A 26,508-nucleotide genomic window follows, 5' to 3' on the forward strand; every position below is an offset into this window, starting at 1 on the left:
CATCCGTCCAGATCAGCATCCCAAAGCTATGGGTCGAGCTCGACGAGGCTACCGAGGTAGGCCTGGAATGCCTCCTCGATAGCCTTCGGGTCTCCTCCTCCTCAGGACCCGGTGAGAAGCACACAGGTGACCGAGAAGGAGGAGACCGCTCCAACAGGAGAAGCCAGGCGGGGCGAAACAGAGGTCTCGGCCCGCCGCTTGTGGTGCTTCTCCTCCGGTCCTTCTTAAGCATCCTCTCCTGTCCTGAAGCGGGAGTTTGAGTCCCAGGAGCAGGAGGGGTGCTACAGGGGAACAGCTGCAGCCGCAGGAGTCCCCGAAGGAGCGGTCGGAGCCGAGTCCGGCGGTAAAGACCCGCCAGGACCAGCTTGGACCTCCGCTCCCTCAGTGCCCTGGGGTTGAACCCTGCACAAATGGAACAGCCAGATGTGAGGTGCTCAACCCCAAGACACTAACACACCGAGTGTGGCCATCAGCGGAGAGCTTATGGCCACACTCGGAGCATTTAGAAAAGAATGACTTAGGCTGGTCAGCCATAGTCAAAACTTCCCAAAAGTTACAGAAGTAACTTAACAAAAACTAAAACAAGCACACAGGCCTCACACACACTCTGGAGGGAATAAAAATACTACTGTAAATTAAATTTAAACTAAAAACAGTCAATACACAAAGGGAACCTACAACTTTCACACAAAAAGTTTAAAGAAAGCAAAAAATTTCTATTTTTATACAAGAAAAATACCACTTAGCTGAGAGCTAAAGACACCACATCCAGTTACCAGCAACAAGATCTGAGGTCATGAGGGTAGAGCAGGGCATTATGGGTGAGGGGAGGAGCTGAGAGCTTGGATCCATAGCTGGAAACTATGCCGGTTCGGATCCGATATCGGATCCATAACCCACAGGTTGCAGACAAATGAATATCCTACTTCAGATTCAAGGTTTCCCCCTGAGACTCAACAGAAACTTCAGCCGGATCCACCTGTTCCACTGCAGTCTCTAAAGGACCGCGTCAAATGGACGAATCATCCTGTCTAGGCTTTACAGATTTGTCTTTATGCTTCTTCGTGGAAGCGGAGGATCCGACGGCATATTATAATTACACCGCTTGCCAAAACTAACCTAGCGCAATCTAGCCTTCTCTTAATAGTGCTTATTAAACCTAGCACAAAACCGACACCCAACTGCTCCGTCCCAAGCAAGGGATACAAAGCGAGTGGTAATCCCTATGCGGTATCTGCTTCCCACAAGAAATACAATTATTCACTTTTTCTGACATCCGTAAACAACTGAGGCAAGAAAACAAAAATGCTCCCCAACGGGTACTTAGCCAACTTGGTATGTCTGAAACAACGAAAAATTTCAGAAAGCCGAACGGCACTTGCAACGCTGCTTCTGCATCGGACCATGCGGCAAGAAAGACTGAGGATATGGCGGTCATGCTTTATACCCTGACGCTCTGATGTCAGGGCTGTGCGCCCACGACGATCCCAGCCAGCCTTTGGTATTCGGGCCGACCGAGGACAGCGGACTACCCATAAGTAAGGACTGCAGCAATGTGAGATGAACAACATCTAATGGACAGAGGGGAAGAGTGTGTGCCTCCTAGTTTATGTACTGCATTGACTGTGGTGCTTTCCGTTTTCACTAGCAAAGCCACTGGTTTCCAGTTCTTTGAAAGCCAGTAAGCTTTCTTGAACTTCCATCAGCTCTTTCCAGTTGGTGTTTGTCTGACCTGAATTTCCCCATTTGCCTTGGGACTGAAGGTGTTGGAAAGGTGTCCCCCCAGGCTGTCTCTGAAGCATCTGTGGGGACCCTGAGGGGGTAAACCTGAAGGGGAGACCCAGATTCTGGGCACGAGCTTGTGCCCACCATGCAAATTCCTCCTCGAGAGGAGGGATAAGCTAAATTTCGGTCACCAGGGATTGAGAGTGCTGGCACCAAAGACTGAGGTACCTCGCATGTAGCTTGGCTAGAGGAACCATGAGGATATAAGATGCTATGTAGCATAAAGCTCTGAGGAAATTCCCTGGCTGAGAGTCAATAGTTTGGAAGTATTCTGCCAGAAAGGAGACCTTTTCTAGAAGAGGAAAAGCCATTTGGAGGGAAGAATCCAGAAAAGCTTCCAGGAAAAACTATCCTGGTGGATTGGTCTGTGTTGGATTAGCACAGATTTATGGTGCACCCCAAGGAGGTGATGAAGTTCTGAGTAAATGCCAGATCCCAGAGGAGCTTTGACAGACTAGTGGCTTGAATAAGGCAGCTTCTAGAGGATACATTTGGACCCCTCTTGTTCTGCAAAAGGCAATCACCTGAGCAAATCACTTTGTGAAAACCCTGGAAGCAGAAAAGCCAAATGGTAGTGCAGAGAATTGAAAGTGACCGGTACCTGCTCAGAAATGTAGGAAGCTTCTGCACAATTCCTTTATAGGAAGTGGGCAAGTAAGCATCCTTTGGATCCAAGGTGACCATGAAGGCCTGGGGAGCTATCACAGGTAGATGTCAACATTTTCAATTTTGGTACTAGCAGGGATGAATTTGGGTGGGTAGGTCTAGAATATGGCGCCAGCAGCCTTACATTCTGGGAACCAGAAATAGCCCTGAGTAGAATCCCTTTCTTTTTTGGTGTTCTGGGACAGGTCCCACTGAGCCCTGCGAGCACAGAGAATTTGAGTCCCCTATGATTTTGTGAAATATCTGGGTAACCCGAATATCTTAATGGCTCTTTGAAAGTGAGCCTGCAACCATTTGAGATATTTAGAACCCATTTGTGTTTAGTGGGGAAGTTCCTACTGAATCTAGGAGGAAGTCTAACAGTCTGCACAGATTTTGCTTTATCTTCATCTTTGAGCACAGCCTTAGCTTTTGGCCCAAAGAGGAAGTCCTTGTCCAGGGGCACATCCAGAAGGTTGACTTTGCATGGTCAGGGAGAGTTGGCTCCTTTAGCCAAGCATGCCTTCTAATGACAGAACCAGAGGCTGCAGCTCAGCTGGAGGCCTCCATAGCATCATAGCCGCAGTTTAAAGAGAGTGCGTCTAGCCACCTGCAAGCTAGAATGACAAAGGTCCAACAATTCCTTGGAAATGTTCTTGTCCTCCAGGGAAGATTAGTTTAGATCAAATGAAGCAAAAGTTGTTTGCTGGTATTTGATCACAAAACTGGCAGTTAATGGCCCTCATGGCTATGGTATCACAAGTGTAAACTTTTTTTTTAACCAAGCCTAACCAGGGCGCTGCTTTCTTTGTCTGCAGGTAAAGGACTTGTTTTTGAAAAGCTGGCCCTAGCTCCTTCGGGTCTTGAGTGACTACCTCTGGATCAGGATGATTCTTGAAGAGGTATAAATGCAAATACAGCACCCTGCAGAACCTGTCTGATTTGAGGGGCAGCATCTGGATTAAAGGAATAATACCTAAAAACATCCTCTATAACCAACACAGGAGGAATAGCCAAAGGTTTGCATTCTGGCAGGTCAAGTAACTCCCCAACTGGGCCTCCCACTGGAAATGTTCTGTCATGGCATGGAGCATTTCCTCAAGAGAGGTCTTCAGGAGGCAAAGCTGAAGCCAGATTCGCAGAATCTGAATCTTCAATAGTAAGGAACGGTCCTACATCAGATTCCCCCCTGGTCAGAATCCTAGTCAGAATCAGGAGGCTCAGAAAACCTCAGTGGTAGGATCCCTCGGAAAGACTCTAAAGGGGGTTGCCTAGCTCAGACTATAGAAATAAGGTCTTCCTCTAACCTCACCAGGTCTTGCTGATACTTCTGAGCATGGCAGCCAGTTTAGGCATAGGACCCAAGGTAGAACCCTTTTTAGGGGGTAGCTCTGGCCTTCGACTTGGGTACATCTGCAATCCTGGTGCCAGTCTCTCTAAGAATGAGAGAATGCAAGCTAATGCTGCCAAAGGGACATCACATGCAAGATTACTCATCGGAAGCACAGGTCTGCTGAGCAACCTGGACCCAAACTACTATATAATCAAGGCCTGTGTAGAAGTTGAGGGACCCGACAGCATGTGGAGTTCAGACAGGACTTGAGGCCTATGCCACCACCTCAGTCACAGCAGGGTGCTCAAAAAAAGCACCTCACCTTCAATGATGACTAGCCTTGGGGGACTGGAAGACAACAACTGTCAGAGGCCTTTATCCTTCCTACTCTTACAGAGCTCAACCTCGATGACAATGCCAGACAATCCGTAGATTGAGACTAAAAAATGCCTAGCAAAGATCTCGGCCCTACGTCTGATAGTTCTAGAGCTGAAATGGGCAGTGAAACTATAGTTAGGAATGTTGTGATCAGGGCCTAGACTGATGACACAATGAAGGACTCCTTGGCGTGGGATTTGCTTACCACAGCAGAAGCAATGGTTAATCTTACCAGACATTGGTTAAAGCAACACCCCCCCCCAACCACCACCCAAGGTAATTGGCTTTGACTACTATTCTCTGGTGCGACCGACCAACACACTGAAATAATGCTTCTGGCTCCAATTGCAAGAAAAAAAATGACAACATGGTGTCTGCTAGCGCCCTATATAAGCAAGTGCACAGACATCAGATAGGACATCGGATAGCCTGAAGAGGAGGGAGATTTTTACTCTGGTAGTTGGGCCAGCCAAGGGCTGACAATGCAGGAAAACTCAGGGCTGCAACAGTGAAACACCATGAACATCTTCAAGCCAGCCTCACGAGTAAGATCTGGATCAAAAATGTCTTTCCAACACAGGATCCAAGGAGGAGACACCAGTCTTCTAGGAGGCCAGGCATGTAAAACACCTTTCAAACACTTCCCAAAAAGAGACAGTTTGGGAAGTCCTGCAATGGCTCAAAGTACCAGAAACTTTCATAGAATTAGAGCAGGCTATATACAAGAACCTAATGACAAGTATGAACAGCATTTGGTCGAGAGAGGTTCGCAGTGGGAGTGGGTGTGCATCAGGGTGCATAGGACGATATTAGGCTATTGGCCTGAAAGACCTTATAAGCCTAGCCAAGAATTTCACCCATGTTCCCACAAAGTCAGCACCTGTTTTCCTTGCCCAGCAGGAACAGAGGTGGTACCCCAGGGGTATATCCGTTTCCCATCTAGTCATCCAGGTTCCTCTTGAGAGGGCTAGAGTCTATTCCACAAATGGGGGAGTTGTTGGAACACAAATCTATCCTGCCAACAAATTCTATTAATGTCACAGACTAGGTCGCGGCCTTGCATGCAGGTTGTGCAAGTGGAGTTTGACTTGCGGATATGCAGCAACTCTATCAAGGCAGAGTTGGAGATGGCCTTGTATGCCAGACACATGCCACCTCTGAGCAGTCTCTACAAGACTGAGTAGAGGGATAGGGCTTTTAGCCTATCCGGATAGGATAAGTGTTTGAAACCTCCTGGTCAGGTACCTCTGTGGTCTAATAACCAGGGAAATGTTTGGCTAGGCTTGTATAGGCCCTAGGGCAGATAGCCTAGTACCAACCTATGAACCTATAAAGGTACAGTACATGCCGAAGGGGACATTGTACTCTATAATGGGTCTGACTAGGGAAGAGTACAGGGATATTTTGATCTTGTTCCTTGATATACTCTTACTTATGAAGTGGACCATAGAGAAAGCCTGCTGTACAACAGAGGCAATGTGGTGGTCAAAGTCAGGTAGTCATCAACCTGGGTGCCCAAGTTCCTCAACTGATTGCGTGCTTAGTATGTTAATGAGATTATTAGTGGGGATGCCATTTTCCCCAAAGGGGATAATGCTGCATTTCTTGGCATTCAGTTTGAGACCATGCTTCTGGCACCAAACATTCAATTTGAGGCCATGTTTCTGGCACCAATTAGTTTGGTTAAGGCAGTCTAAGGATGTGCACATCACTAGGGGAATTTACGAGTGCCCAGCTTGCAGTCATCTGCAAACTTAGTCAGCCACAGACCATTGGTTTTGGCCTGCACCTCAGAAAAGTATATCCCAAATAGTAGAGGCCCCAAGACAGACCTTGGGGTATCCCGCTTGTTACAGGTCTACTACTAGAGGTGGCATCACCAATTTTGACCAAGTGGATTCCGTCAGTGAGCCAATTAGCTACCCATCTGGTAACATACGGGTTGATGCCTAGCTGGGAGGTTTTATTATGCCCGAGTGGGGATTAGTGGCGAAGGCGTTGGCTAGGTCAAGGTAGGTGGTGTGTCCAGTCTTCCCCTAATCCATGGCTTTGGTGACCGTTCCGAAGGCGGCAGTTTAAAACGTAGGATCTCCCTTTGACAAAACCAAACTGTGTGGGATCAAGCGTTTGTAGGTTACCAATGTTCTTGTTTTGAAGGTCCATGAGAATGCGTTCTATAGCCTTGCAGATCAGGCTAGTTAGGCTGATGGGCCTATAACTGCCTGGGTCAGTGGATGCGCCACCTTTGTGTAGCGAGATGATAGTGGCTGTCCTCCATTCTGCTGGGACAAAGCCGGTGCACTGGCTTTGGTTGAATAGGGTGCCTAGTGGTGCCAAGAGCTCTTACCTGAGCTCATGTAGGACACAGCCAGGAATGTTGTCAGGTCCCATGGAGGCTGTATTTTTTTGCCTTTGAGAGGGCATTAATGACCTGCTCCCTGGTGATGAGGGGAGGGGAGCAGGTGCAGTTTTCACTTAACTGGTCTGCTAGCAGGTTGGCTACATCTATGGCATTTGTGTATGTGGTATTCTTGATCATCAATTTAGAGCAGATTTGTTTTACCTTTGAGATTGCGGATGTATACTAAGCAGGCTTTGTGACAGAGTCCAGATTGACCACATCCACTAAAGGCAAAGTTAGCCTTAGAGAAATTACTAGTGACGTTGCTTGTTCAGACAAAGGAGAGATTGCTTCCAACTTGGCAACTGCTTCTTCTTGGAGCTGGACAACTTTCATCCTTTTATTGTAGTCAGTTTGTTTATTGCTGCTGTCCACCAAACAGGTTGACTCTTCCTTGAGGAAGATGATTTGGTCCTATCATGTATTTGAGTCCATGCTGCTATAAGTGCTCATATAATTTTTTGCTGTAGGCTTGGACATTAGGGCTTGTTCCTGCTGAAGGGATGGTGGCTGCGAAGCTGGTTATTCCTGCTCTCAAGAAGCTATAGTCAGCTTTGGAAATTTTTTTTGTTAGAGCCTGACAGGGGAGATTGTGATTTTGAACGGGATTGCTTTATGGTCGGATGTTACCAAGGATGACGCTATAGGGGTGCTACAGTGGCTACTCATGTTGGTTAGTATCGGGTCCAGGATATTTTCACCTCTTGTGGGGGTTGTTGACCAGCTGATCCAATGCATCGGCACAGACTAGGTTAAGGAATCTCTGGGCGTTTGACCTAAAATAGGTCTTTTACTCTGTGGTTGGGTAGTTAAAAGTCACCCAGGATCAGGGCAGAGGGTTGAATGTTGATGGATTCAAGAAAGTCCAGATAGGTGGAGTGGGTCTCCTGAGTCTTTGTTGGGGCTCTGTAGCTAGCTATGGATTTGAATAGGTGTTTTGTCAACAGTTAACTGCACCTGGAGAGTCTCCTGTGTCACACACCGTTTGACCAGCCTGGAGGTGTGCAGGTCTGATAAAGATTGAAACTTCACCTCCTTTGGCTTTGTAGCCCTCCGTTTGAGGTCTGCAAGTATGGTAGGACAAGTAGCCCGGTAAGGCTGGGGTGCACTTCACAGCTTTGAAGTGGGTTTCAGTGACTGCACAAATATCAGCATCTTCAGAGTGCAGTTTCATTAGGACTGCTAGCATTTAGCAGCATCACCTTTAAATTTAGTTTAAAAGAATTTTTCATGTTGGTATTTTTGTCCTCATGACATTGCCTTAAATAAAAAAAAAAAAAGGCACAAGCCTTTGCCTGAAGGCCATCTCTGGCAAAGCATCATGGTCAGTCAAGCATGTCCTCCCAGGCTGTCCGGTGCTGGATCCCCTTGGAATGACACCAGAAACTAAACCAATTGTTATAGTCAATGCTGCTTAAAAGGCTAGGGATATACCTGCCTTGGACACATTCAATGAGCTCAGGTCATGTCTTTTATATAGCAGCCCAGAGAGGTATGTCTCAAAGTCATTCACACTAACACAGACTATGACAAGAGACCCATATATGTATACCGTACCTGTGGAGGATTCTAGCACCCGACTGATGTGGAGGATTCTAGCACCCGACAAGCAATTTATCGCAAATTTCCCCTGGTCTAGCTTGGTGGGGGGCACATCTGTGCTTCTCATGATAGTTTCTCCCATGACCAATATGTTGGGTTTGTGGCTGGGCCTTAGGCTGAGAGGCACAGGCATGTGTACTATGTGTGGAGCTTGGTGCGGTGGGTTGTGATGAGAGTGTGTGTGCTTTTGCCTTGGAGGTCTCTTGTTTAGGTAGGTTTTTGTTGAGAACTTCCAAATCAGTACAAATGTACTGTACAGGTGTGGTGTTTGTGCAGACAACCTTCTCAGTGCCAGATGTACTGGCTTGCAATTGAGACCGCAAGGATTCTAGGTTCTTAATGCAAGTGCATCTCTCACACATTGTGTTCCTAGGTAGTAGAAAAAGAGGGTTGTCAGTAGTAGAAAAAGAGGGTTGTCAGTGTATATGAAGCGGCAGTTACACAGTTCTCAGGATGCCCATATAAACCAGAATAGCAGGAGAAGCCACAGGAAATGGTCAGTCCATAGTTTTCAGAATCTGTGGAAGAGAGGCCAATGGTGGTAGAGAGGGTACTATCACAAGAGAGCACCTATAGGTGTGAGGATTCTAGGTTCTTAATGCAAGTGCATCTCTCACACATTGTGTTCCTAGGTAGTAGAAAAAGAGGGTTGTCAGTAGTAGAAAAAGAGGGTTGTCAGTGTATATGAAGCGGCAGTTACACAGTTCTCAGAATGCCCATATAAACCAGAATAGCAGGAGAAGCCACAGGAAATGGTCAGTCCATAGTTTTCAGAATCTGTGGAAGAGAGGCCAATGGTGGTAGAGAGGGTACTATCACAAGAGAGCACCTATAGGTGTGAGTATAGGGCTGAATAAAAATCAACACAATAGTTGCAAGGGAGGGCATCAGTTACACAGGAGTGCTGGTAAGGGAAAAAAAGCAACCAATATACCTTGCATCGAGTTAAGAAAGTGCATTGGCAGCGTTGGATGAGGTCCAACACCATGCAAACTCAGGGTTTAAATACCAGAAAAGATAGAAGAATCTAGAAGCTCAAATTACTACCCCAATCCTGCTAGCCCCTGCACTTTCAGCCAATCACTCATGCTAGGGAAGGTCAGGCAGCCTCGTTACTCTCACTTACAGAGCAGACAAGCCCCGACCAGCACAAGATGGTTGTTTGGAAACTCAACAAGCAATATAAACAGGCCTGGACACAGCTGGCCTCTATCCAGACTATGCTACCTGACTAGAACTGACACCTTACAGAAAAGCACAGATGGAGCACTCGCAAACAGAAAATACAATTTACAGTATGAAAAACAGTTTACAGTTAATCCAATAAAAATGCAATTACAGTAATGAAACTATCTAGCAATGAAAATAGTTAAAACAGTATAAAAAACAGTACAAAATACAGTGAAACAGTAAACAAAACTTTATAACAGTGCAAAATGTAGTAGATTAGCTGTATAGCACAACTATAAGTGTTCAAGTACAATTCAATGAAATGCAAAAAACTATACTGCTCTTGCAGCTTCAGGGAATTTCCTGCTATGTCACAGTGAAGCACAAGAACAAGGTTCAGCTCTCAGTCCACTGCTGTTCATACTGGTAATAGATTACATTAGCAAACAGGTCAAAGGGGATGGATCAACAAAGTTGTTCAATGCAGCCGATGTAGCTTTGCAGGCAGACTGAGCAAGAACTTCAGTTTTGCATTCCATTCCACTGTCCTTTGCTGAAGGCACATGGGATGAAACCGTACAGATAAGACTGTGGTAATGGCAGCAAATTGGGGAAATCAGGAAAAGCCGAGAATTGACATAGAAGGGAAGATAGTGAACAGGTAAACAGCTTCTCAAGTATCTGAAGGGATGGTTGAAAAGGGAAGTCATAATGAAGAGATCAGAGATTAAAGCCAACTGGCAAAGAGTGTCAGGTGTAGTGTAGGACAGAGCAATGCCAAAGAAGCTGAAAAGTAAAGTAGTGTACAAAACAAACTGTGGTGAAACCAGTAGTATGATATGGTATCGAAATCTGGGCATAGAGGCAGAACAGATGAGGAAGCTAGAGGTGATGGAAAAAAGTGCCTAGGAAGGATGGTAAGAGCTTACAGTGGTTTGGACACACATGCAGAAAAGCAGAATACAATCTGGTGAAGATTTGGAGCAGACAGGTAGAAGACGAGAGGAAACAAAGGTGTCCAGCATAGAAGTGGATGGATTGCGTGAGAAGATCTACAACAGGGAGGCATAAGTGTCCAACAAGGCAGGAGCATCACTGAATCGAAAGATATGGTGATAGTGACACCCCACCCCATGTCGAAAAATGGGATAACGGGGGTTGATGTAGAAAAATGGGATAATGGGGGGTTGATGACAATTTCAAACTCTTTTCACTTGAAGTACTGTAGAAAGCACTGGCGGGTGGGGGGGGGGTCTTAATGGGCACAGAAGTACAGATAGTTGAGAGGTACTCTTGATAGAAAAGAAAGACCAGAGGATAACTCGCACAAATACTGCAGGACAAAAACAGTGAGCCAAAATGGGTGCTGGCTCATATTCTAGTGCCAAGTAGAACATCTTTTCCATTTGTCACATATAGATTTTCTAGCAGCAGGTTTCTTTGGCTCAAATACCAAATGCACATATTTGGGGGAAAAAAAAACACCTCAAAAAATTATTACTAAAGTCCCATCATCCAGGCAAGAAGCTGAAAACTAAAGGTTGGTGTGCATCAAACCGCTGCTGTGTGTGATTAAGTCTCATTTGAGAGAAGGTGGGGTAATGGCTTTTAGGCCATTCTCAAAAGGGAGAAAAAAGTACAGCTGTGCAAGTTAAACTTACCATAACAGTAGATGCTAGAGAGATCACAGCTGCACAGTAGCCAGCTAGCTTCTACAGCTTCTGGGGATTTCCACACACCCACACACACCCAAACTATCAGGCAGCTCAAGCCGAGCTGACAGACAAGTTTGGGCGCAAAACCCTTGAGCTTTTCTATCAGCAGAGGAAAAAGAGGCAGAGCCCAGAAAGGACAATGCTAGGAATACTAGGAACAAGTAAATAAATTCATACATATGTAAATGCTCACACCCTAGCATAAAAAAGCATAGCACCACAAAACTGGGGTGGGGGGGGGGGTTAATGCAGTAGTGATCATTCAAACATACATTGTTGCAGTAAGCTTTAGCTTTCCACTATACTAAAGTTAATCATATTGATTACTGCTGCAGTAGCCTTAGCTATATGGGTAGATTTCTTCACCTTAAAATGTGGACAGCCACAGTCCAGGAGCCCCTGCAAAATGATCCTAGCAAAGCTTGATCTGGACCTAGGATAAGCAATCTTACAGGGCTTTATAAAAAGAGTACGTACAGAAGAACACATAGCAGCTTCTAGAATATTTCTAGAACCCAACCCTTTCTGAAGAGCCACTGATGAAGCCAAGGCCCTATTAGAGTGGGCCTTGACCCTGCCTAGAATAGTTTCGTTATAAGAAAAAGGTAATAGCCTTGAACAACCATTTAGAAATGGTCTGTTTTGACATAGGTTGACACTCCATAGCTTAAGAAATGGACGACATGGATATCTGCAAAATTTACTATCACAATATCACCGCTTAGAAAAGCAAACTATGATTTAATCGGCCCCAAGTACGCGAAAGCTTACAAACCAACTCTTAGAACAATGATTTTTTTTCCGGGGGGGGGGGGGAAATCGCTGTGCCAAAACAAAAAGTGGGGGGGCTTTGCCCCACACTTACAGATCGCACTAGTGACGAAAATGGCAAAATGACACGGCCAAGCGATTTCTTTCCCAAGGAAAGAATTCACTTACATGCCGCTTCCTCATTTTGCCTTTTCGTCTTTTCAAGTTCGACCAAGACACATTCAAAGGAATGCGTCTTCGGGCATCTAATAGGAACCCTTAATACCAGCGTTACCAGTGGACATTCAATGTATGGATCACCTCTCCATTTTTAGGCTCGGGAAAGAGAGAGGGATAGTTTGACAAACTCTCCACTTCAGGCAGAAACAAAGACTTGGTTCTCAAAGAAACTAGACTCACCATAAGAACTTGCAACTCAAACCCTTCTTGTACAGGTCAGAGCAATCAGTAACTTTTTTCCATGTTAAAAATAAAGTCAGACAGATTAGCTGGTTCAAACGGAGCAAGTTTTAGCTTCTCTAACAAAAAATTTAGATCCCAAGAGGGGTCAAAAAGTCCTTTCAAAAACATTTTGACATGATACTGCACCGAGAGGTGCATCGACGGGCAAATATTCTGAAGTGTGCAATAAATTAACCTTGATAGAGGAATACGAAAGGCCACAGGATAGTAACTCACAAATGTAAATGTAAAACCATAGAACAAATGGGTGCTGGTTATATTTGTATCAACTAGTACCTGCTGCACACCCACAGTAAACAGATGCCTAAAAGCTAGTCAACTGAATTTGATTACTGAATATAAACACCCGTTTATGAGTAGATCCTGCCTGTGAGGAAGCTTGTGGCAATTGCCCCCGCCCAATTCCAATAGAAGGGAGAATCATGGCTGCCTGGGTTAGAAGGAAGTCACCATAATGATATTGGTGGATTTCTTCTGAATCTTCAGAAGTAAACTGGATAATGACAACCTGAAGATCATACTATCTTGGCAGAAGTAATAGCCAAAAGAACAGTCAAGTACAATATTGTAGGGAGACTGTAGAAATGGGCTCAGAGCGCCTGGGTCAGTTTTCAAGCATAAAGTAGAAGTTCCAAGAAGGAGAAATAGGCTTCCTCGGGGGCCTGATGTGAAGTATGCTTTTAAGAAGTTTTTGACCTCAAACCTAGAGGCCGGATGAGGAAGTCAGGGCAGACAGAAAACAGATAGGCAAGCTTTAGCTCAATATGCCAACTCAGCATGTAGCAGATCATACACAAGAGAACCAGAGGAACCTCCACAGATACGGAATCCAAATAGGGGGAGAGGCACCACGCAGAAAATATTTTCCATTTGGAAAATACAAGATTTTCTAGTAGTAGGTTTCCTGGCCTACTGCAGAACCTGGAGCATGCCCCCCCCCCCCCAAAAAGACGTGCCCAAGAGAGACCAAAACCCTACCACCCACCATGTCGGCTGAAGAATGGAAATGTGAGGATGGACAGGAGATTCCTTGCCTTGTGTGAGATCACCCGGTGAGGTAACTTGTTAACTGCCCCTGGCCAAGTGAGAGAGAAGGGGGAACCAATGCTTTGCAGGTCAAAAGGGAGTCACCAGCAAGATTAAAGTTCAGCCTGATCTTGAGCAGAACTCTAAACAGGTGGGAGCATATAGAAACATCCCTTTCCAAGGAAAAGGCAGGGCATCCACTTTCAAGCCAGAGGACATTGGATTGTGGAACAAAATATAGAAGTAGTTTGTTCAGAGGGCAGGTGAAAAGATTTATCCGAATTGATGGGCAGTGTCCAGGAACACATCTGTGAAACATCCAGCTGTGAGCTTGTTTTCTGGACCTGCCAGTCTGCAAAGGAGATTGGACCCAATGCCCCCTTCCTCCCAGCTGTTTACATCCCACATCACTATGGTATTGTTGGTGAAGACTGAGGGGTCCAGGATGAAACAGTGAATGAAAAGCTTGCACAACCAAAAGCAGAGCCCTCATCTCTTTCATATGGATATAAAATCAGACCTCTGATGAGGCCAGAGACCCTGGACCTTTAGAAGGGCCATAAGAAGCTCACCACTGCTCGGAGGTTTTCATGGCCAATTTGGACAGGAATTGTAGTCTGGATGGAATGGATGAGAGAGACAACAGAGCGAGACAACGCGAGTTTATGATTCCACCAATGAAGCTCTAGCTTAAGACAAGGAAGAGAAGGAACTGGGAAACTCTAGGGGGTAGCATTGTTGAAGCCACACCGATCTCTGGTACCACTGAAATTTCTTCATATGGAGCATGGGGATGGTAGTAGCCATAGATTAAAGAACCATGGGAAAATTCCCTTGCTGAGACTGGAAACAGATCAGGGACAGGACCTTGGGGAGCAGACACACAAGAATGCCTTTAACCCTGCAACCAAGGAAACCCGAGGAAGACCTGATTTTGGGAAGGCATCAGAATGGATTTCTGGAGGTTTATGGTGGTGAACTCTAGACTGAGCAAAAGGTGGTAAACTGAAGATCCAGCAACAAACTGCTGAGAGTGGATCTAGATGGGGGAAATCTGAATACCTTGAAGCCTGCAAAAAGCAATGACAACAGTAAGGTATTTGTATACCCTTTGAGCAGGGGAATGGCCAAAGGGTAAAGCAGAGAAATGAAAATGCAAAGAACACAAATTTCCTGAACAAAAGGATGAATGGGGATATGAAGGTTTGCATCCCCGAGATCCAGAGACAGCAGAAAGGCCTGGAAGAGGAAACTAGGTCCGGTGGGAAGAAAGGAACATGAGAAAGGCATTGAACAAGGAAAGCTCTAGAATTGGTCACTATGCACCCTCCTTCTGGGGAACCAGAAACATTCTGGAGTAAAACCCCTTCGCCAACTAGGTGGGAGAAATGACCTGGTGCCCAGATACAAGAACCTCTGAAAAATGAGGAAGCCAGTAGGTTGAGGAAGGAACTTCCAAACCCTGAAATACTCGACAGTACGAAAGAATCTGAGGTGATCCGATGCCAATTTGGCAAGGACAAAAAAAGGCAGAGAAACGAGAGGGCTTGGCCAAGGAGAAGGAAAAGCCAAATGGTAAAAGAACAGACTTTCTCTGAAAAGAAGGCTTCTGGGAATGAGTCAGAGTAGATTTGGCAGGAGGAACACCCCTAGATCCCCTATTACTGAGGGGGGGGGTAAACAAAGGCAGACTTGGAAGGATAGTTCCTCTGAAACTTAGCCTTATCCTGGGGGACTAATTAGCAGCGGACCCAAAGACTTTTGATCCAGAGGTGCATCCAAAAGCTTGGCCTTGAAGATGCAATGAAGAATCATTGAACCATAGGCAGCAGACCTGGAAGATGCATGTGCTGCATCATAGCCGCATTTTATTGAGTGATGGAAAACTTGTGAAGTGGAACCCAACAGGGAAAGGGCAATAGCCTTCCCATCAGAATCAGACAGATCAGATATTACATTAGAAACTTGGGAAGGAGGGTCAAAACATACCTGGCCATATCATTCTGGTAGTTAATGGACATAACATAAGGTGGCAGAAGTATAAACTTTCTTGCCCAACCTTTCCACAGCATGACTATTCTTATCAGGAGCAGCTCAGCAGATGGCAGCCCTTTCCACAGCATGACTATTCTTATCAGGAGCAGCTCAGCAGATGGCAGCAACTTAAATGGTTTGTCAGAAGAAACTGATACCATTGAAGGATTAGCAGAAGGGCACTTACAGAAGTAGAGTCCTCAGGCACCTTGTAGAACCCATCAGGTTTCTTTGGTGGGAGGCTTTCAGGAGCAAAAGATCTTCCTCAAAATCCAATTTCCTAGGCCTGTTAACGGGTGTGGAAGACCATTGGTGATCAGGAACAGAACCCCCTTGAGGAGACTTCAAGATTTGGTTTTCGGTTTCTTTTTTGAACAGGAAAAATGGTGCCAACAGTGCTACTAATAGTAGCAGCAGCTACCCAGGGATGGGCACAGCATTCTGACGGGGGGGGGGGGGCAGGACTGACGAGTGGCACAGAGGACATGGCTAACCCCCGGTCCATACTGGCTGTAAATGTTACTCCAGAAGGAGCCAGAGTAAAAGATGAATAGTCTGAACTAATGGCCACAGCAGAGTCAGCCACCTGCAGCTGACGCAAATTGCTAACTTGTTGTGGTGGCAAAGGTGGTTTGCTTTTTTTTTTGGCTGGAAGAAAAACGATCACAGGTCTGGTAGTTTGTTCCATGGTAAAGCGAAAAATAGTGCCTCTTTACTGGGGAAGAGGAGTGGCAAATGCATTAAACACTGCCCGTCTACAAGTTACATTTTGACAAACATGAAAAAACCACTTTTGAAACATTATGCCAGCTCCATAATAATAAAATTCCACACAGAAAAATTCAGTTTCTTCACACCACTTTTAAACTGACCGCAAGAATGAGTGTTCAATTTATGTCTTATGGCAGTTTGTTAAACAATCCTACCCTTTAATATAACTTTCCTGAAGAAAAAAAGTAATAAAATTAACCAGATTTAGAAAATGGATTGTGTCCCCCCTCACAAGGGATCTGCCCAGCAAAACACCACAAGCAAACAGTTGATCCTTAGAAGCCTCAGGAGTGCATTTTCGGCAGCAGTAAAGCTCTGAAGGGCTTCGTGCCCAGTTCAGCTCAAGCTGACAGCTTGGACATGTGGAAGATGCCCTGCAGTTTTGGAAGCTGGCCATCAATATGATGAATACAAAGATGCTTGCAGTGTTAAGAAAATGAAGAACCAACTCCCAAGCCATCATAGCCAGAGTCTGCACAGGAGGTTACAACCTTGTATCCAACTACTTGTTTATATACCACATGGCTGTGGTATGAAAGTGGCTCTGAGAACCACAGGTGATTGAGAGACTTCAAGGTTAGCATCACAGCCAACATCTCCTTTATTAGGGAGACCTGGGTTTGGTGGGTTTGGTTGTGGTCTAAAGAGAGAAGAGACCTGGGTGCAGTTGAATTTGTCTATCAATGCAGTTGCCTTCTTATACAGACCAACACTGGCATTTAATACTCCAGAGAACATAAAAGCTAGGTCTGTGTTTATTGAAGGACTGCATCTTTCTGTTACACAACCTTGCTAGAGGAATCACAGCATCATAGAAGCCATGCACCCTAGAACTCAAGAGAATTTTTCTTTCAGAAGTTCAGTAAAGACCAACCGCCTCATGTAAAAAGAGGGCTTTTCAAAGGATCTACAAGGCAGCTCAAACACAATGGTTGAGGAGATTTTGTAATATTCATCCAAAAGACTAGATTGGTCAGAGAAACACAAGACATCTGGATAGACTGCAGAGATAAGCAAGTTGGCCAAGTAAGGAAACGTGGATTTCATTTAGTCCACTATGAACTATGAATTTTGTAAACACCTTACAACTATAGAAATGATAATGCAGAGAACTCAGCATGACCTAGAAACGGATAACCTTAGAAGCCTATGGCTATTGGAATGAGTTAATAAGCCTCTTAAATCTAGTGTTACCAAGAAACTCATGGGAAGAATGAAGATAAACAGGTTCTGTAAGGTCTCCATTCTAAACTTCGGTACTATCCGTACCCCTCAACTGTACAGATTTTTGCAGAATGTCCAGCTTTTCGCCTTACATTTTTGGTCCATTTTTCATAAAAAAATTGTGGTTCTGGCAAATTAGGAGCAAATCATTAAAACTGAAGTTAGAAAATGACAACCAAGTTTTAGACTTCATACCCTACAGAAAATTTATGCTAATGCAACACCTATTATTCTAGCAACTTTCTAAGCTTGTAAGAGCAATATAAAAAAAAAAAATGTCCCACTTATTTATGGCTTTGTCCAGATTTCTTGCTGTAAGATGTTGAGAGGTGTGGCACTATCATCGCATACAGTTTTAGAAATGAAAGAATTAGTACTAGTCTCAAACAGGCCTTTTTTGCTGCCACCAGAAACATGCTGGAATAGAAGCCCTTCTCACTGCGACTTACAGGCACTAGTTCTATGACTTCTTAGGTGTGTAAAGACTGAAGAACCAGAGGAAAATACTGTCTGGTTTGGAGAATAGGAGAGGAATTCCTTGAAACAGCAAGCTTTGCATCCAGTGCCATCTGTAGCCCTTAAGCACCACTTTTAGCACCAAGACTCAAAATCTTTTGCCAAAGGGGGATACTGAAGACTAGTTTCTGAGAAGAGAGGGAAGAATATTGGCAGTCATTCTGTACTCTTGTTCTGTTCCTTTTTCTGAAAGGATCCCAGTGTCATTTCCATCCAGCCACATCTTTTTTGCAGCTTGTTTGCCAAAAGGAAAATAAAGACTTTGCATATTTGGCTTTTTTGTGAAAGAGGGATGGATGCCCGTTAAGATTTGTACTGGGGTACATGGGAAAATAGAAACTCCCTGAATCAATGCCTCCCTTTCATCATACTGTTTGAGAACCTGTGTAGCAGAAAAGAAAGCTTCTCATCTAAAATCATCCAAGAATAAGGCAGTACTTGGTCAGCAAACATTTTGTTACATACCCAAGTGCATCTCCACAACACTGCATCAGTGGATCCACACAGTATTGCTAGGAAAATACTCCTCAAAGCATGTTTAGTTACCTGGGACAGGGCTGACAGTGGTAGGGACACACACACAAAGGTGGTAGCAACAGTCATCAGGAGGAGATTCGGTTAAAATTGCTGTCCTCCTCCTTTCCTTAAGGAACTAATGGACAGGTAACAGAGCAACTACAGCAACATTTAACACATTCTCCAGAGCTGGTAGTATAGGAGGGATGACAGTGGGATATATCCATTTTAACCTGCACTATCACCTCATTTCAGGGAGAACACATTTTTATGGGAACAAATAGCGCTCTTTCATCCCGTCTATGGTCTGATTAAAGAAAAATTCCTCAATAGGCGGTTAAGAATCAATGGATTTTCCTCACACAGCTATACCTGGGAATCACTGTCAATGTCAGACCTTGTTACCTCAGAGAATTGCTTTACAAGGGATGACTACCTGCAATGGCTTGTGTACCAGGTTTCACTGCTTCTAATGACTGCCTTGCAAAGGCAAGAAATGAAGCTTTCAACAGTGTAATTTTTTGGAACAGCTAATGGCTACTGCAGATATACCCACAGTCAGCTGCAATGCAGACTTGAGTCTGCAACAACGGCAAGGACTTCATATAAAAGTATTTCCTTTCTAGGTACACCAAGAGAAGAACCATCAGGTCCACAGTAAGCATCTATACTGTAGCCACAAAGATGATCCAAAAGCAGTAAGTATTGCTGGAGTGAGAAGGCAAATTGTCAAAGTGTTCACAAGCAACACAGTTAAACCTTTCCCCTTTTCCCAGTCCCCTCAGAAGAAGAAAAAAAAAAACAAGAGCACAAGCAGAAAATACATTCCCTGTTAGTACACCATTCAAACCTTAAATGCACTGACAAAGCAATACGACACGTAGGATGTCACAAAGTGAGCATAAACATTACACTGACATGTATGCTCTTTCTTGCCCCTACAGTAAAACTTTGTCCAAAGTTACGCACAAGTACTTAAATTCTCACAATAACTATATTTATTTCTGCTAATCTTAATGGGGCCAAGGATGACTGTAGCAGACAGGAAATAGTGATACTATGAAAAATATGGAGGGGAAATGCAGGAAATTTCTGAATAAAAGTTGTAAATTTTGATCAGTTCATATTTTGTTATACATTGCGTCAGTGGCTGTGGATAATGCTGCTACAGTACTGAAACAGGTCCTGAAACAGTTTCAGAAAGAGGTTCATGTCCATTATTTATGTCATCCTAGGGTCTAAATACAAGTTTCAGATAGTTTTAGGCATAGAGTGCTATAGGTCTAGAATCTTTGTATTATTTAGAGTTTGCTTTTTTGGGGTGGAAAAGTAACTGCTTAGAGGTTTTAGGGAAAATAGAAGTGGCTAATGAGAGGTACCTCCTTGTAGCCTTAACTGGCCGATTTATTAAAAAAGATGCCCGTTTAGAACTTGGGCTGAAGACTAGTACATCTACCCAAGAAAAATAGGCATTTACTGCAGTGGCAACAACTCTGGACTTTGAGGCGACCATCTTTCATGCAGTTGGTTTTTCGAGGATTGCCCTTTCCATTCATTCCAGGCAAAAGTTTCTGGATTAAAACTTTTAGTTGCTGTGAAGTAGACAGCATTTCTAGCCTCTTAGCAGTTTTACAACTGGGAAGATTAATTTAAATTTGGCTTACTGCCAGTAACATTTCATACTGCTTTGGTTCAGCAAAAAGGTAAAATTAGCTAGGCATTTTATTCTTGCCGCCATACCTTCCACCAGGGACAAACTTCAAAATGCCCAAGAATGTAGGCATGCTTAAATCTGCTTAACAAATCCTACAGAAGCTATTGTTACAGAACATGTTATAAAGGCAAGCAGCTGCGGTAAAGTAATTTGTTAGTCAAAGCTGGAGAGAGCCATTCAAGTATGAAAGAAATCGCTTGCAGACACGTGTGTTGATGGTGGGAAGTACTTCAGCCAAGAAAGTTTTGCTCTCTACAAAGAGATTTACCAACCACTTCTATGTTGACGCAAAAAGGACCACCGTTTCAGAAACCAGGGGCCCTTAAGTCCTTATGAGAGCATGTTTGATCAGCAAGAGGCAAGGCAAGACTACAAAATTAAAGAAATGGAAAAATGATAAAAGAAGGCCAGGAGGGAGAAGTCACTTCAGTCTATATACAACATTAGCGACTGAAATCCTACCTCTGACACAGTGGAGCCTTGGGGTTAAGTAGACACTTTAAACAAGGAAGGATATCTACAGCATCGATTTAACAAAAATGCAAGATGGCCGTAAAAAGCATATTTATGACCTCTTCTGAATACCAACACAAAATGCAAAGGAGGTTTGATAAGCTATGTGCATAATCTACATTTCTGGATAGCATTCTTATTTTAGCAGTGGCCACAGCTTTAACTTACTGTGCGATTCTTCACCCGCTCCTTGTCAAGCTTCAGAAACTCCTGCACAGTCAGCTCTTCTACCTTCTTTTTCAGTTGGACAAACCCACATGCAGGGGAATGTTTTGCATGTTCCTCCCTGAAGGACAAAAAAAAAAAAAACATATCTAACTGAACAAAGCACTGCAGGTCGCTTTACAAAGCCTTGCTCCTTGCTGTTGAATTGTGTACAATTTGCTCAAATACATCCCTCAATCAAGCTTGAAAGAGAAATGTAAAAGCTGTAAAATGCAAATTACAGCTTTAAATCAAGATTTTTGCAAAATAATAAAAGTACTTAAAACATTAGTCAAACTTTTTTTTATTTTTAGAAAACTGTTTAAGAAAATGCAATCAAAGCCGAGAACAAACAAGTCTAGAACAGGAAAGGGAAACTTTTAAACTCAAATGTGTAAACTACACAAGTTCCATCTGCAGGGGATGATAACCACCAATGTCAGGACTTGCACCAGTATACATATGACTTGATTTTATTGTACTTTAAGCCACAACGGCTTCTGACAAACAATTAACTCTTACATTCTCACTATACAACAGTAGTGTGCCCAAGCTTCAGGCAGAAAAAAAATCCACCACCAACAACCAGATTAATGTGGTTTGTACTTCACACTTAAGAATGCAATTTCCAAGATTATGACTGCTTGCCGCAAGTTTCTGATGTAGGACAGAATGAGTACTGCAAATTCCTGGTGGGTAGAAGGAAAGCACAAGCAATGCTGTTAAGGACTCCTTTACCAAATGCCTTCACATTAAATGCAGCAAACGGTCTCTATAAAGAAGCTGTAGTGCAGAGATTAGCAAGTGAAAGGCTAAAGGAGCAATAGCCTGGGCTGGGAAAGCTGACTTAGGCACAACTCTCAAAGAAATGTGTGGTGAAGGGAAGGGAATGGGTGAAAAAAACCTGCAGCCATTTCATGAGGTTTATGGACAGACTTTTCTGTTTGGGACAAGCCCAACAGACGCATTTCTGAAGTCCCCATTTCAAGTCACCCATAGGTCTACATAGACCAATAAGCTCTTCCTGGATATTCATATTTGCCAAAGAAATGAGAAAGACACTTAAAGACAACCAAAAAACTTATGACAATGCAATGCAATCCAAAGAAGGGGGGCCTCAAAAGCAGGTTCTGTTAGTAAAAAGTGTCAGAAGATCCCAAAAAAACACATGGGTGAAATTTCCACAAAACGTATCCAACACAAGAAGCAAGTTCAGAAGAGGAGATGCAGTTAGTCAAGCATGAGATAAGTATCCAGCATCAGACTGAAATCAAAAGTAAAAGGAAGCAGTGTCTCTTAGGAAACTTATAAAAAAGCTAAGAGTGCCATTCCCAGTCAATGAAAATTCAAACTACCACCAGTTCTAGTGTCGCTGCAGAGCGAGAGCCAAAAAACTTGCATGTTTAGCTTACAAAAATCTGAAAGTCACTGTAAAGCATTCTTCTGCACATGATGGGAATACACTGAAACCCCAATGAAAAATATGCCATCAGAAAACACTGTGTGGATGAGTTTAGGACGATTTTAAAGAAATCTATCAATAGACAATCAACAAAATCTAGACAGGTCATGCAGTCATACTTTTAGCAGAAGGATGATGCTCTTTTTGCACGGTTGTAAAGTGTTACAATCACCAAAAGGTAACACTGCAGCCGTTAGCTATTCTGTAAAAACAGTTCTTGCAAATGTTTTTTTTGGAAGTAGGGGTGGGGAGCACATTACACACACACACGAGCGCACACACACACACACGAGCGCACACACACACACACACGAGCGAAAAAAAAAAAAAAAAAAAAAAAAACACCATCTACCATGCAGTCTGCTTCAGTCCTTCAGTGGATCCAACCTCATTACTTCAGCTGCCAAAGCTCAGGCTATTCTAAATCTACAATACCCTTCTATCAAACATTACCACAAACAGCGTCTGTCCAAAATAGTGGAAACTTATCGCTCATTTAGCAAGCAGACTCCTGGATCGAGCCATCCACTTGTATCCTCATCTGGAGCTTAAGAAGAGTGTTAGTCGATAAGTCTGATCGCCAGAAACAGAGAAAGAAATGGAGAGTATCATTTACAGAAAGGGGAAGGAGGGTGTGAAGTTGAGGAAGGACAAAAGCAGACAGAACAAACTTTTCATCTTTTCAGAGGATAGGACTCGAGATAGTTAGGAAGAATATTCCTTAAGACATATAAACCAAAAGCAACCCTATTTCTGAAAAGCAAGTCCAATTTGTAATGAGAAATAAAAGTATGAATATTTGACCAAGTGGCAGCTGCACAAATATTAACAGATGTCCTTGAAAGTGAAAGCATCAGAAGAGGACACAGATCTGGTTGAATGGGTTTTAATGGGTCTAGGCAAGGTAAGGCACTTTCCCTTGCAGACAACAGCTACAGTCGAGTGTTGCAGACTCCTTGCCCCACCTTGGCCTTCGAGAAGGAGAGGATTTGACTTCCTAATACATTTAGCATGGTGAAGACAAACAAAACTGATTATGCACATCCAGCAAACACAATATATACTCTTTGTTGGAAAAATTAGGAAAGAAAATTGAAAGATGGGACTGGTTTAGTGAAGCTTCAGTTGATACTTTTGGAATAAATGACTGGCTTGTCTGTAAAGATGCTCTGCTGTTGGGTAAAAGGAGATATGGAAGTTTGCAAGATTGCAAGACCGGGTTTGAACAGATGTGGCTGCAACCCGAAATCTTAAAAAAATTTGGATACCTCCTTAGCTGCAGGCTCAAAGGGATGAAGCAAAGTGTTCAAATCCCAAGGAGGAGTGGATTTGTGAGGAGAGAAATTAGAAAAATCCCTTAAATGCTTTGGACAATCCAAGGGTGGCTGTAACAAATAATTTTTCCCCTACATGAAAAACAGAAATTGCAGCAAGCTGGATTGTGATAGAATAGTTTGTGATAGAATAGTTAGCTTCATCATGAAAAAGGGAAACCAGGAGTGTGAAGAAAACCCTTGGAGTTGTGGAGCCACGGTTTGCCTCCTTTCTGGTTTCCTGGAGAAGGACTTCTGGGGAGTAAATGTACTATGGTAGACTCTCTCACTCCTAGAAATTGTGCCCCTGATTTTTTTTTTGTTTTTTGACCAAGAGTCCAACCATCAAAAGGAGCATTTACACACATTAAAGTCAAACACATCTAAGCAGGTCTCCTTATGTTGATGCTTGTACCTGTGGCTCTCCAAAACATCTTCAGTAGCATTAGAAATAGGAAGGGTGACCAGCTGCAAGTCCAACGTCCTTGGCCTCAGCAGAGATAAATTCAGAGATCCGGAAAGCTCCTTTGTCAATCTCTCCGAAATCTTGTCATGCGTGCCAGGTAGTTCATTGCCCTCACGGCAAAGGGTTGCTGAAAATAAAAAACTCTTCCCAAACTGGTCCACAGCTCTAGACTCCCTGTTAGGAGGGGGGATGCACAGAGGAACTCTTTGGCTATCTCCTTTTTTGTGGCCACCGCCACTACCATAGCATCGACTGGACACTTGCTCCAGTGAAGATGATCTTTTAGGGAAAAGAAAGTTTGTTTGGTTTGCTTATCTCATCAACCACATCTAGTTGCTTCCATACCCACATTGAGATTAGGTTGACCATCTCATGTGCTGGAAGAACCATCCAAGACATAGCTAGGCTGGACCTGAAAGCCTTGAAGAAAGACTCTCTGGCTCAGTTTTGAGAAACTCCTTGAATGAGGTCCAAGGAACTCACCCCCTTCATTAATATTGGTGTTTTTGGTGACAAACTTCTATTGGGAGTCCACATGCCTCCCCTTGTATGCATGCTTCTAAGCAGTTTTTCTCTCCAAATCTTTTGGGTTTCTAATACCATGACAGGAATTGACCCCATTCCTAAGTCAAAGTAGGATTAATGTTCATGAAATTAGTACAGTTTTAATCTTTGTCAGCCAGAAGAGCTTTTTGCAGCACCCGCAATGTGCCCAGTAATGACTTTCTGCAATCCGTACGGGGCTATATGAATTGGCAACATCTAAATAGGATTGTAGTTTTTTTTTTTTTTAAATACAAGACCCATTGCTCCCACTACTATTGAAACTGTCCGAGTATCTTTGTTCCACATTGCTCTCGTTTCTGCCTGCAGATCCTGATATTTTATGATTGCCTGTACACAAGACACTAAATCAGTAGGCATGGCGATTTCATTGATCAATGCTACTCTTCTTTTCTTGGACCACTATATCCATTTTTCTAGCAGCAATCTTTTGAACTGTTGGTAATGGGTGATCTCATGCGATATAAACTTAATTTTCTGTAAATGCTTTGTGGCTCATGTTTCCGGTGAGTCACCTCAATACCATAATGTCTACACAACCCCTAGTGCAACAGTGGTCGCTACATTATTATGCTTTCAGTATACAGCCCTTCGGCTATTAGTGTCACAACCAGCAACTAGGTGTGCCAACGTTTCCAATTCAGTTTTACAGAACAAGACGTTATTTACTCACCATAACGTTCGATGTATGTAGTCCATCTCGCCGCACATTCTCACCCGTGGGTTCGGAGCCGAATGTCGGCTCAGACTCTGCCATACTTTTAGCTCGAAGTCTTTCTATTGGCTGGGCTAAGATGGTATACCATGCTGCACTGCTCTCTATCCCCAGATCTAGTTTGCTGCGAGCATCAGCACTCATTCTCCATGCATACCACCGAAGGAAGAACAAACCAAGAATGAAGGGAACTCTGAAACCAGGCCTAACCTCCAGACCCTCCAGGACGGGGGAAGGTGAGGAGAGATGGACTACATACATCGAACGTACATAACTTCTTGATGTTATGTAGTCCAATCTTGCCTACATTCTTACCCGTGGGACAGCGTCCCCAGCACCTAAATCCTGGGAGGCTCAGTGGAAAATACTCCTGAGCACTGTGGAACCAAAGGAAGACCTGCCTCTAGATACCACATCCAACTTGTAATGAGTAACAAAGGTGTGAGGAGATGCCCAAGTAGCCGCAGCACAATTATCCATAGACAGTCTGGTCTGAAAAGCTGTAGATTCAGATACAGATCGGGTAGAGTGCCTTCACTCGGACGGTAAATCTCTTCAAGTATAAATAAAAAGAAATACAACTGGAAATCCACCTTGACAAAGTGACTTTGGAAATAGGAGACCCTATTCTGTTTTCCGAAAATGAAACAAACAGATGAGATTTTCTGAGGTCCTTCGTTCTGTGCAAATAAAAATCGTAATTGTCTGTGCACAGCCAACTGATGAAATTTGAATTCTGCCTTGTTTGAGAACAGAGGAAAAAAATTAGAAGTTATGTACCTACCATAACGTTCCATGTTAGTTGTCTTCTTCTCGCCTTCTTTCTTGCTGGATGGGTTCGGAGCCGATCCTCGGCTCCGACTCGGCCACTCAAAGCTCGAGAGCTAGTTCCACCGGCTCGAGGCTCCCCTATATCCCACAATGCTAGGTAACTCCTCAGATCTCGTTTGAAAAGCTAAGGCCAGCAATAAAATTCCATAAGGAACCAAGAAAAACTCCTCTAGGTCTGTCCTGGCTAGGGGGAAGGAGGGTGGGATGCAAGAAAGAAGGCGAGAAGACAACTAACATGGAACGTTATGGTAGGTACATAACTTCTAAATGTTAAGTTGTCAATCTCGCCTTCATTCTTGCTGGATGGGATCGCGTCCCTAGCACCTTGTCCCGGGTGGCCTATCGGAACAGACTCTTGAGTACAGTGGAACCAAAGT

At 43.8% G+C, this 26,508-nt stretch overlaps 1 protein-coding gene across 1 annotated transcript in view; it reads right to left on the reverse strand.

Annotated features, from left to right (window-relative positions):
• Positions 1–26,508, reverse strand: part of BIRC5 (baculoviral IAP repeat containing 5) — a 132,315-nt gene that overhangs the window by 50,351 nt on the left and 55,456 nt on the right. Inside the window, exon 3 of the mRNA XM_044068170.1 lies at positions 20,745–20,862. Within this exon, the coding sequence (XP_043924105.1) occupies positions 20,745–20,862 (118 nt within the window). The remainder of the gene's footprint in view (positions 1–20,744; positions 20,863–26,508) is intronic.

This window comes from Protopterus annectens, chromosome 4.part0 (assembly GCF_019279795.1).
Source record: "Protopterus annectens isolate FY-2018-M chromosome 4.part0, PAN1.0, whole genome shotgun sequence".
NCBI classification, from domain to species: domain Eukaryota; kingdom Metazoa; phylum Chordata; order Ceratodontiformes; family Protopteridae; genus Protopterus; species Protopterus annectens.